Source organism: Orbicella faveolata, unplaced genomic scaffold (assembly GCF_042242905.1).
Source record: "Orbicella faveolata isolate gen_17 unplaced genomic scaffold, um_ofav_v1 contig_46, whole genome shotgun sequence".
Classification (NCBI taxonomy): Eukaryota; Metazoa; Cnidaria; class Anthozoa; order Scleractinia; family Merulinidae; genus Orbicella; species Orbicella faveolata.
Genome location: NW_028301576.1, coordinates 30,526,724 through 30,540,099, shown reverse-complemented (window position 1 = coordinate 30,540,099; position 13,376 = coordinate 30,526,724). Strand labels below are relative to the sequence as shown.

Below are 13,376 nucleotides of genomic sequence, written 5' to 3'. Positions count from 1 at the left end.
CGGCCAATCAGAAAAGAGATAGTGAGTTCAATGTATAATAATAACAATAATCCTTGTCACGGTTTTGGAGGGCATCTTGACTGGTGGGTAAAAATTCACAGTATATTGAACTCTGAACAATTTATTGATAGCAAACTAAAAATTCAAAACAGGGGATTGCACGACGCAAATTTGAAGGAGGTAGCTGTGTTAGAAAGCGTTACATAGGTTGCGTCATTATGGCTCCTGGTTGCGTTTATTAATTTCCATGCATTTGTCTATGATGTTTTCCACAAACTTGTACGCTGCTTACAAGCTCACGCCACTTTGAATTTTGTTAGATTCAATTCTCTTGCATTGCCTAATAAATGGGCAGGGATATGAGGGGTTGGCGGGGGGAGGGGGGGGCTTTTTCTGAGGTAACTTGCGGGAGCGGGGCGAATGTTTTTTCTTAGGTAATCAAGGTAGACGAGACACTTCGCACAAGATACATGAACAATCGTGAAAAAGGTGAGACTGGGTCGAGAAGAAAGGCAACATGGCGGACAAGAACGAGGCCGATGTTTCTTACAGTAAGTGTAAAGAATAGTGTAGCGTGTACTAATTTACAATTAATCAAATGTTAGAAACGTATTAGGGTAATGTCTTTCCAGCGTCATAATGATACGGAACGAACAAATAAGAACGAGAACAGATTTTAACATTAGAAAACGCTAAAGTGACTCAAGTACATCTCAAGTCTTCTGCATTACTGTTGACATTGACCTTCGAAATACGCACAAGGGAAAGTCAAAATAAAAATAGGATGTATTTTAAAAGAACTTTAAGTATTCGTATTATTTGAATTTTTTGAAAATGGCTAATTATTGAGCTTTTCTACCATCTATCACTCCTCAAGATTGAGCTAAAGCTTTAATCTTAGATTAGATGATTGCCTCATAGTAACTCACTTAAAAGCTTTGCGTTTGTCATGTGAGATATCAAGAGAGATGATTCATTTGTTGCATTCAGTAAACAGAGAGAAATGGATGGTCTATTGTAGGTTTATTGGGATGCACGATAAAGTACATGTATGGTGCAAGTCATTTTACATATATCTGACTGCAGCTTTCTTAGGGAATGTCATAGAGTTAATGCAATAGATGTGCTTCTGTTAAAAGAGTTGTCGGGATTTGTGGAGAATTTATTATAAATAAGGTTTATTAATTATCTTGCCAATAACTGTTGTTACAGTCATCAGGGGTTTGACATACAAACAAGACAGAGGGTCAATTCTACTTTGTATTGGCTCATTCGCCTTGTTTCTATTCCTTTTGAAACAAAATAAGATTTGGCTGCAGACTTAACTGTAATATAAGAGCTATTGATTAAAGATGAATTTCTGCAATGTTGGACATTGTGTTATATTTGTCAAGGAAAAGGTTGTTGTTGTTCATTGTGGTAGATGCAATAATAAAGTGTATTATCATTTGTCTCACAATGTAGTCACTTGAGATGTAGATCGCGACGTTTGGACTGGTTACTGTTAGTCTTCTTCAGGTGATAAGGTCAACTGATTGTACGGTATCATTGATATCACAAAGGTTGGCTGTGATTGGTGCATTTCGATCCTCCTATTGTTCCATTGTTCCGGTGAGTAACTGTTCCCTCAGTGGTCCGCTGTTGTACCGTTCTCCTGTTGTTGTGTTTTTTGATCGTGGACATTCATGCTTCAGGAATTTCAATTCCACTATCCCTGTTGATGTTATTAGGGTGAAGTCTTATGTGAATAGCTTTCTTGACCCTACGTGTGTACCAGTGAGGCTCTCGATCAATAAACTTGACCTCATTCCAGATAGGATAGTGGCCGGTCTCGTGGGTGTGTTCAGAAATGGCGGAGGTCTGGGTGTGGGCAAGTCGTATATCCCTGTCATGTTCTTTGATCCTCTCCTGCATAGATCTGCCTGTTTCCCCTGTTTCTAATAATTGATTTATTATACATTGAACGAAAAAAAATTAGTCATGTTTTTGCTTCTTCACTGACGGCAAGCGACACAAAGCGCGCGAACATGGCATCATTACCCTTAGAAATCATACACTGCGGTCATGCATGACATGACTAGCTAGATGACATCACAAGCACTGATTTTGAAAATTCAGTAAATGCTTTCGGCCAATCAGAAAAGAGATAGTGAGTTCAATGTATAATAATAACAGTAATAGACCTTATCACGGTTTTGGAAGGCATCTTGACTGGTGGGTAAAAACTCACAGTATATTGAATTCTGAACAATTTATTAATAGCATGATGTCATAAGCACTGATTTCGAAGCATGGATGCCCATGATCAAAAAACACAACAACAGGAGAACGGTACAACAGCGGACCACTCAGGGAACAGCTACTCACCGGAACAATGGAACAATAGGAGGATCGAAATGCACCAATCACAGCTGACCTTATCGCCTGAAGAAGACTAACAGTAAGCAGTTGAAACATCGCGATCTACATCTCAAGTGACTACATCGTGAGACAAACGATAATATACTTTATTATTGTGTTATATTTGTTATTCTTTTATAGGTGCTCTGTATTCCGACCTTCCACACCATGTTAAGCATAACTTGAAAGGACTTGGCCTTCAGGTAATTAACCTTTTAACTTTCAAAGATGAAATATGAATCTTTGGATCAAACGTTGCCAAAAATTGGGTGTATCTCTATGTTTGGGTGTAGGTACAATGTCCATGTAGACAGATGACTCTGCCGCTGTGGTCAACTAAACTCAAACTAAGGTATTTGGCAATGGGGTATTCCACACACACCAAATTTTGCCTGTTTTTGCTGTTGGAATAATAGATTAAATTATGAATTTGTTTACAGCCTTTAAACTGCTCAGCTAAGAGCTATGTGACTTCATTTATGGAAAGAATGGTACAGAATAATAAAACTGACTTGGAAAAAATGCATCGTGACCCAGTGATGCTGGATAAACTCAACAGAAACAAAAACAAATCCAATAAGAAACCAAAGAGAAAAGAAATGTCTGCAAGAGAGAAAAGGATTCGTGGGATTTACAAGATTTCACCCAAAAATCAAAGGTAAGTGATGATGGTCTGTTAATTGGGTACGCTGATTATGACAAGAAAGCACAGTGACAAATTGATATCGTCCCTCACTGTTGTCTTGAAGAATGAAACAGCTAATAGTAGGCTCATAATTCCTCAGTAATAATACACCTATGTTCTTGTCAGTGAATGCAAAACAGATTCTCCATAGGCACATGAAATATGCCACAAAATAAATTATCATCTTCCTTGTTAATTTTCAGTTTTCAAACGTGTTTAATGAGCTTCTTAAGAAGTTGTTTGTGGATCTTCTTTAGTAGAGACTGTTATTCCCAATCAACAAACTACTGAATTTTTTCCAAAAGTGATATTTCATGTGTTGTTTCAGAAATATCCATACTCTTCCCACAAACTTTGTAGCCTGATTCAGCAGTGATTCTCACCCTTCCGCCCCCCCCCCCCCCCCCCCTTATGAAAATCCCTCTCAAAACTCCAGTGTTGGTTCATACTTTCCTTAAAAACTGTTGGCTCTTCAGACCCCTCCCCCTTGAAATTTCAGATAATCCCCTCTGGGGTGGGTATGGACATTTTTGGACACTCAAGAAATGTGCCACAGCCAATTTTGGAATAAGACCTCAGGTACTGTGGCAATCAACATACCTGCTAATATTGCACCATTAAAAACTTTTATTTGTAAGGTATGACATGTATCTTCCTCTTCATGAGCTGTGGAAAGGCTATATGCAAGAGCTGTTAAACTTAACACCAAACAGGCAAGTTAACAAATTTGATTTCCTTCAATACCAACCATCATCAACTCTTTAATTCTGTCTGACTACATAGCATTACAGAGTTGAGTAGGTTCAGTCCAGTTGAGTCTTAGATCAAGGGGAGTGAACTGAGAGGCCTGGGACCCTGCCTTAAAAGCACAAGTGAAAATGTACCACATCCACTGAAGTACTTTTTTATCAATCCAGGTCTAACCTTTTTTTAACCTAAACTACTTATAAATTCATATCTTTTTGCCATGTAATGTGGACTATGATGGCTTTGACATTGAGGTTTAATTGACAGATTGAAAACTACCAGTGTGATGGGACTGAGGGAGAGGGCAGAGAGACATTTTATCTTATTGTCCAAGGGTGAAGGTCGTAATAAGAGAATAATATTATTATTACACCTTTCTAGGTGTATGTACTCACATCTTATTGTGATGTTAGCCGAACAGAAGAGAAATAGAGTTGGAAGAAAAAAGAAAAGGAATCTTTTATGTGAAAGCAAGTTCTTTTATAAATGTAAGCCATAAAACCACTAGAACATTTTCAAGAGAGATGGTGCAGGGCAATTTGGGACAGTGCCGGTCCAATCATATTTAGAGAAATATATTGGACCAGCAATGGAGTAATCTGATTGGTTGGCCCTCTTAACTAACGTAGTTGTTTAATAAATGGCTATGTCCATCCGTATAGAAACTGATAACTCTTAACTTTTGCAGATTTTTATTTGATTCATCAAATCACATGTAATCCATGGAAAAATTGTCATAACACTGTCAACATTATGTCATGATGACTTTTGACATTTAGTTGGCAGATGAAGTACAGCAGCTATTAATGAGAACCTTTGGGCCAGCATGCAGTGACTCCAACTTCTATTTCCTAAAAGGCAACCTGTGAAATCGATTTTATTTCAATCCTCAGGTTGCTGTACACACATATTAGCTGCTTTCATGTCTAACAGAATGTAAACTGTTTCTTCCATTAGTAATTTAAAAGTTCTGTATCCTAAACTTCTTCGAGCAGACTACCATGGATGTATTCTCAGTGGTAAGTTTACTAAATGGCATGTTACTGTTTTGTGTGAAATAGCTGTGACTTGCAATGACAACTAATTGTACCTTATTTTCTGTAATGAAGAAAATGCAATGTACCTGTTCCCTGTGTTAGTCAGTCAACACAATAACATGCCTTCTAATTATTAGTATAGGTAATCATACAGTTTCTAGACTGCGAGTAGTCCCTCTTTCACTTAGTCCGTCGTGCGTGGCACGAAAGAAATTCGTGAGAAAAAAATGGCCGTGCAAAATCCTGGGGGCTAGGAGCGCACAAAAGGAGGGACTACCGCCTAACCCCAAGAGTTTGCCCTTTCACGGTCGAGTGATTTTTCGGTGTAGGATTTCTCATCTTGACATCCTTTTATTATTGCCTGTTATCAATAGCCCCGGGAGATCTGAATAAAATTGCTCAACTCTACTCTTCAAGTAGCCAGGCAAAAACATATGCCGTGAGAAGTATATCTTCGTTCCGTGTTCATTCAGCAAAAGTGTCAAAGAAGTTTTAAAAGGAAGACGGCGAATGAGGCCTCTTGTAACGATTTTCGCTGCTTCTAAAAGTTATTGCGAAAATTTCAACAGAGTTTCAACCGAGAATTGACATTATACAGTATACATAGGAGATCATCCAACTGCGATGAAATGTTTGCCGATAACAGCGGAAAATTTCAGGTGAATGTCCGGCATCAAGTGAGAGTCCGATTCAATCTTTCAAATGGACGGCAGAAAGGCTAAGCTCACTGAATTTATATTCACTGACTTAGACGATGCTGTTGAGCGGCGAAATCACTAACACGCTCGCAGTCGGGGTGGAGGCAGAAAGCTTTGCCAAACAAAACGCTGGATAAATTTAAATCTTTCCAAAGCGCCTGTTGGCAGATTCGCAAGAACATCTCAGCTTGCGAAGCACGATTCCAACGCTTCGATTTGCTCTGGTACCGCTTCGATTTGCTCCGATTCCAAAACATTCCTGCAAGACATCACAGGTATCTCAAATGTTGACAACAGGTTGTCAACGCTCCTAACATAAGCCAATCATATTTTTGCGTTGTGAGAGCGACGCATAATTCAAACTCTTGGGCTTAGGCGGTAGTCCCTCCTTTTGCGTGCTCCTCGCCTCCAGGATTTCGCGCGGCCATTTTTTTTCTCGTGGTTTTCTTTCTCGTCACGAAGGACAGACTAAGCGAAAGAGGGACTACTCGTAGTCTATACAGTTTCGAGTTCAGTTTGGAATTAATTTGCACAAGTGAGTTTTTCAAAAAGCTAAAATTGCACAAGCCGCTTTGGCGAGTGCAATTTCAGCTTTTTAAAAAACTCACAAGTGCTAATTAATTCTGAATTGAACAAGAAAAACCATATGATTACTTATAACAATATAAACATGAAAAAAATTCTGGATGAAATGCTGGAAGATCTTTCTTGAAGCCATTTTTTCTCATTTGAGAAAACTTTTTTCAAAGTTTCTGTGCTAAATTTTCATCATCATTTTACATGATATCATTGGCTTCGAAAATTTCCTTTTTTCTTTCAGCCAATCATAATCTAGAATTATGATGTGTAATTTGCACTGGTGTTACACTTTTTACAGTGATGTTACGCCTTTTGCACTGGTGTTACACTTGAACTGCACTGCTCTCAGCCAATCAGAATCGAGTAATTTGTTTAAGTTTTAGTATTAAGTATATTATTAATATTATTACTTTTCTGATCTAAAGCCTGGTTTCTTTGCCATTTTTTTTTTTTTTTGCTACTTCTACCTGAAATGAACCCTGGTGTTCCTTTGGCATGATCAAAATCTCCTTCACTGAGAGTACTGTATCACTATAATAATATGTATGAAAAAATTACTCGATTCTGACTTGCTGAGAGCAGTGCAGTTCAAGTGTAACACCAGTGCAAAAAGTGTAACATCAGTGCAAATTACGCATCGTAATTCTGGATTATAATTGGCTGAAAGACAATAAGAAATAATCTAAGCCAATGATGTCATGTAAAATGATGGCAAAAATTTTGTGCGGAAACTTTGAAAAAAGTTTTCCCGAATGAGAAAAAATGGCTTCAAGAAAGATCTTCCGACACTTCCTCCATGCGGTTTTTCTCATTCAATTTGGAATTGATTTGCAGTTGTGAGTTTTTCAAAAAGCTGAAATAGCACTTGCTGAAGCGGCTCGTACAATTTCAGCTTTTTGAAAAAATCACACTTGTAAATTAATTCCAAATTGAACTCAAAACCATATGATTACCTATACCAGATACACCTTATTCCAAAATGGCAGCCAGTTTATTATTCTTTTGTTTACATGGTAATTAGCGCTCTTTGCCTCGTCAACATGTACAAAATACAAAATTAAAGAGTTTTGAAGTGGCCACCATTTTGGAATAAGGTGTATGGTTATTGATTGGCAAAGACAATTCAGTAGCAGTGAATTACCATAACCTTTGCATCCGGACTACCTGAACTGCAAAGGTTTTTGAAAGAGTCTACAGTCATTTCTAATGAGTCATTTCATGATTCTGAAAGTTTGCCTACCTTGTTTTTTTTTTCTCACTAAGAACGTGTCTTTCTTGAATGAAATGGGGGGTGGGTAGGTTAAATAATTGTTTTTGACTTATTTTGGTGTTAATTTGTTTCTTCTTGTTACAGTGAGCCGCTCAAAATGTCCATCATATGTGGGAACATGTGGTATCTTGCTGCAAGAAACAAAGAATGCCTTCAAGATTATTACAAAAGGTGACAAGCTTAAAAGTAAGTTGTACTTATCTGAACAAAATATCTCCATCTCAGTTTTGATTTTGAATTTTAACTCGCCCCGCCATTGTCGTGGAGTTTGTTTTCTCTTAGTGATTTCATCAGTAGCAAAACCAAAGAACTAAAGCCAAGAAAACACTTTCCGACTATTGCAATAGCACTCGTTGTTTATTGATATGGTCCTTTCTAACCAAATCAACATTTTACAATAAACATTGTGTTTAGTTCTGTAGCTTTTGCCTAGTACAACTAGATCTCATGTTCTATACTCACAGTAAATTACATTTGACAAAGAATTGCCTGCACTTGGCACGATCAACAGCTTGATTCAAAATTTTGCAACTACCGTAAATCCTCGAATTAGCGGCCCCCTTCGAATAAGCGCCCCTCCTATTGGCCAAAATTTAAAATAAGCGCCCACCTCCCCGCCCCCTATTTTGTGGACGAGTAATGAGACAGCAAAGGATGTATAGTTTACATCGTGTAGTATTAGATTTGTACATTGTTTCAGTTTGTGACCACGTGAATTTCTAATGGTGCCGCGTTTTAAACTTTAGGATCAGCTTTTTGTGTCGATAAACAGCTTATGTTGTTGTTTACGTGCAGATGATGTATAAAAGACATGAACAAGTCAGGCAACGAGTTGGGAAAAATTGAATAAGCGCCCCCTCGAATAAGCGCCCCTTGAATAAGCGCCTTTCGTAAATTTGAAGTAAGCGCCTCGGGCGCTAATTCGAGGATTTACGGTGTATGTCACCCCTCTACTAACTGTGATGTCACTATGAAGGTGGCATACGAGTGTCGCAATATTGGAACCTTTAACTATGCATTAAAAAAAACACAGAGAGGCAGAAATCAGCAACTATATAGAGACTATCAAATTCTGCCCGGTAAAAGTAACGCACCTTAAATAACTTCATTTAAACTAAACAAGTTTCAAAGTGTTATTTTGTTTGACTCTAGTCTAATGTTTGTTTTCTATGAAGCTTTAGCTGCGACGTCCAAAAAAAAAAGAAACAGTTTACATTTATTTCGAAACCATCGACAAACCTAGCAACAGAAATTAAAATTGATGGATTTCGATAGAGTTTGGAGAAATATGGTCATTGTTTCGATGGATGAAATTATATTATGACCGTCTGTTTTTTTACAGAAAACTATGTTGACGCGTTCAGAAGCTGGCATCAAAGGAATTCAAAAATTTCGTGCAAACGTAACTTCTTTCCTTAGTCAACCACAGTTACGTAGATGATAATTGTAGCTAATTGTATAAACAAGGAGCTCGGAAATCTGGGTCACGTATACTGACGCTGTTTCAACATGCTGTTTTATTTCATGCTAAGTTCTATTGTTAAAAGATTACACGCTAATTTAGTACTTCCCGCTTCGTTTTGAGCTCATTTCAACCAATGACGCCAGAAAAGGCTAGTGGAGTGTGTTTGAAGTGTTTATGATTAGAACTCAAGTGTATGGTTTTTTTTTTCGCCCGCCGTGGATGTGATATCAACAATCTGAAATTCCAGCACGTCGATAGCCAAGAATATTTTATTCTGAAATTCCGATTTGGGACGCTCCAAGATTCTTAGATCCAAGGTTTAAAATTCAGAGGTTTTTGTAGTTGATAAGTTTCATTTTCAGTTGATAAGCTACTTTTTCAGAATGGAATGAAATATTTGTTCTGTTCACGTTCAGTTGTAACAACATACTTAGCTTTGCACTTCACATTCTGATGTCGTGTAAAATGAAATAAGGAAAAGTTTGCGCCAGTTGCAGGCATGCACAAAATTCAAATCTGTTAAAACAAATTGACAGTCATGTCTATTTACAGCTGGGGAAATTTGACTGTAACGAAAGGTTTGTGATAAAACTGAGCACAAAATGACAAAAAATGCACTGGAAAAGTTTTTACAAGTAGCCGTGAACACAACTTTTTAACTTTTAAATGTCTTGCACGATTTATTGCCATTCGGAAGATCAAGAATGTTATGAAAGAGAACTTTTCTTTGATTTACAAGTGAGAGATACAGTATGGCTCATAAAGTTATTTTTTGTTGTTAAAACCACTTCATTAAATTTGCAAAACAAATGCCTTTTTCACGGCTCTATCATGTCATCAAAAATAGTTTCCCACGGGTGTTTGAATGGTATTAAATGACAGAAAGAAACGTATACCGTGTTGAAGTTTGACTAACATGTGGTTATGCTGGTCTGTGTACTCTGTAGCATTGAAGCGGGTTAATTGTCGACCTTATTGCAGAAGTCGAGAACGTTTTTATTTTCGTGCGACGTTTTGTGCAGCTGACTTGGAAGAAAGCTCGCATGTGAATCGCGAATATTTAAACGTTAGCCAAAATCGTTTTATCTTGGTTTCTTGTTCGTAATTTCTAGCGAAGTTTGTACAGCAAGAAATTAAGGTAAGCGAGGCGATTTTCACGACTGTGTTAGGAAGTGTTTTTAAAATAACAATACAAATAAAACTGTACTCGGTCTCGGAAACTGATCTCATTTCCGCCAGTGAAACGAGAATTTTTTTTCGTGTGTTTATAAAAATCTGGATTATTTCCGGCTCTTGTGATGCAAACACCAGATTCTTTCCCACGGCGAAAATTTTTCTAGTATCATAAATGTTTAGCGTTAATGCTTGCAAAGAAAACAGGTCTATTTCTAATCTTATCAGGCACTCGAGAAAATATAAAGACTATTATTTCGGATTTGTGCGAACTGTTGTTTTGGAAAATATCAATGTCTTCGTTTGTATACTTATTTGTGAAGTCATCAGTTGGGTTTGAAAATATACAATATGGTGTATTTTTAGACTTGAAGTCAAACAGATTTTGTGAACTTCTTAAAAAGGACAAGGTCAAGCTATTCCAGGCAATGCTGAGGCGATCTCAAATCTTCAGGGCGAGATACAGCTCACAAATTCATTTTTTAGCTGATATACAAGAGAGTTTTCAGTTGTTTCGATAAATCGCTTCAAGTTTGGTTACACGCTGTCTCGTGTATCCTACAGAAGTTAGTGACATTGATGCTAAATACTCTCCATATTCCGTGACAAAGGAAAAGCAATCAGTTTTCACAAGGAATATTGTGTTTCTAGTTCGCCATGTGGCTCTAAAAAAGTAAAATCCAGCAGTGAATTATAGAAAACCAGCTGAAATTTGCCTTAAGTCAGTCGGTGAATATTTGTGAAGTTTGGTTTCAAATGCCAAAATGTAGGACTGTTTACCAGCCATGTTATTCCGCCCAACCTCTTTTCAATCAAAAACGTTTAGAATTAGAACATTTTCTTCGCCTGCAGTTTGAAAAATAACTAAGGGACTGTGCAATATTTACCTGGAGGGTGAAGGGGGGGGGGGGGGGGGGGAGGAAATGGGTGAAATATGCCCCGAAACTAAGTCATACTCCCCCTCTCATCAAGCAAAAATTAATTTCAACTCCCCTCACATAATGAAATATGAAACAAATATGAAACAAATATGAAACAAATAAAGTTCTTAATTAATACTTAAATCTTAGCACGTTCTTAAAAATTTAGTCATCAAGCCTCAAAGTTTCTAAAGTGTACTTACTGAAGCGCGAAAAAGCGGTCACTGCAAATGCAGTGATTGTATTTTGTACGGAATAATTTGTTGTTGGTATTACAATGAAGACAATTAACTAAACGAAAGGTGTTTTATTTTGTCTTTCAGTGATTCCCAAAGCAAACAGCGTGTTCACATTTGAGCTTGGAGGATTCGTGTTCACGATTCATGGAAATCATTTCCAATACAGATCAAGTGAACGATCAGCCAGGAGATTCAAACCTAAACCCACAACAGACTTGTGATTTTGTTGCTTGGAGCGAGATTGGTTTATTCCATGGATTGACGGCGGACAGAGCAAGATGCAATCACTGAGTGATGCAGTCCTGTGAAATAGCGCATTCTTCCCTGGTGTCAAATGAAAGCCTTCACTGGGTCGTTTGTGAATAACATTTAAATACAAGGGACTAACAAGAATGATGTAAGAACTCGGAACATGGCGCTGCAACTCAGAGAAGTAGCGTTTATTGGCTGCGAAATGTTAGCGAAGTTTTGGAGCATGGCAGCGGATAGTGGAATTAATTGTTACCTGCGAGTTTCTCTTCCTCGATGACAATCGCCTCGAAAAGTTTTGGTAGAGAAGTAAAGAAAATAAATCCCTACCACGTATTCCAGTTTTCAGAGCACTGCCTACATAAAAACGCCAGAGTTGTTTACTGTCTCCACTACGCCGGAGGAATTTGGAAACACAACAATCACCGGTCACTTTGGATTTGTGCTTGAAGAAAACTCGGCCAAGGAAATCATATGATTAGCGTGATGTCACCGTTTTCGAAAAGCTCCGTTTTCAAAATGTTTTCTGTCCACACTTAAACACAAGCCAGTGTTTTCAAATTCCACCGGTTTGAAGAGCGTTTTCGAAAAGCTCCGTTTACGTGACGGATTAGTGTGGACGGTAGGCCTAACCGTAGAAATAAGCTTCCTTTTTCAAATTTCTCCGGCGTAGTGTGCACGGGGCCTGAGCTGGGGCCTGAGACGTAGAGAAACGAAATTAACTTTCAGCTGAGTGTCCTCATTGGTTCGTCAAGCTCGTGCAACGCGCTTTCCTGAACCAATTAATCAACTTGTCTTCGAGGATTTCCTAAAATAAACGACGCTCATTAAGTTTCCCGCCCAAAACCAAGCGTGCATGATTTTAGTCACGCGAATTTTCCCGCGCTTTTCACGGCATCCCCGTGTAGTCGGCGCACGCTTTCCATTCGGTTATTAAATTTGGTTAAATTACAGCTTGACGTATTCTTTTACAGAAGGGTAATTAAGGTATTTTGTACATGTCTGTTCATACTGATTAAGACGTACACGAGCACGTACAAATTCTGCCTGGCAACCTCTTGACAAATTTTTTTTACAAATCATAGTAGTTCATTTTACGCATTCCGTACTGTCTGTCTCCTGTAGATATGCCAAATTCCTGTGTATTTCTGAACTGTCCGCTTTTACTTTCTTGAAATTATTCAGTTCACAGCCTTATATATCCGGTTCACATTTGCTTTGCAACAGTTGTCGCCGGTTTGATGAAACAAAGCAGCAATTAAATACTCTTTGGTAAGAAAAGGCCGGACATTTTACGAAAAAGGGTTCACAAACTTTGTTTTCATTTCTGTTTCAGATTGTGTCAAACGAAGTTTAAGAACAACATCAATAAAATGTCGACCAGCACATCTGCTAAATGAAATTAAAGCGGATAGAAAGTTGTTTAGATCGTTCAAAAACGCTTGTGCCTGTGACGAGCGCAAAAGCCTCTGGCGTTGAAAGTTGGTTTCACCTTGGTACTGTTATGGCTAATTTTCTGGTCGTCTGGAGCTTGAGGAATTCATAACATTAGCGAAAAAACCTACAGCGATTAAGCGGAACATTCTGGAGAAACGCTAATTTGAATTGCTGTCATTCTCTCGTAAATTTTAAACCATATTTTATACATTTTCTACGTACTATAGTCTAGATATTTAAACCTGATCCGGTATATATACTTTCCGAATCAAAGTTTCACCGAGGTTAAGTGCTGTCAGACGAAAAACCTTCATCCGCTAAAATCTCGAGCACTCAAAAGAAATGTTATGTTAAAACTGCTTTGCCCTAATTAAAACCTCACGCTCAGTCCTCGAAGTTATTTTTAAGTGGTCCGTTAAAAGACCCTTATATAAGGTTATCTAACGGGCGTGATATAAGTTCGATATTACAGATTTG

The 13,376-nt window shown here is 37.9% G+C and overlaps 1 protein-coding gene across 1 annotated transcript; it reads left to right on the top strand.

Moving 5' to 3' along the window:
- Positions 1 to 442: 442 nt before the first annotated feature.
- Positions 443 to 11,798, top strand: LOC110059880 (ribonuclease P protein subunit p29-like). Its single transcript, XM_020766599.2, has 7 exons — positions 443 to 551; positions 2,542 to 2,603; positions 2,841 to 3,058; positions 3,724 to 3,798; positions 4,790 to 4,851; positions 7,501 to 7,602; positions 11,298 to 11,798. The coding sequence occupies exons 1-7, from the start codon at positions 518 to 520 to the stop codon at positions 11,432 to 11,434; spliced, it is 690 nt and encodes a 229-aa protein (XP_020622258.2). The 5' UTR covers positions 443 to 517; the 3' UTR covers positions 11,435 to 11,798.
- Positions 11,799 to 13,376: the final 1,578 nt, after the last annotated feature.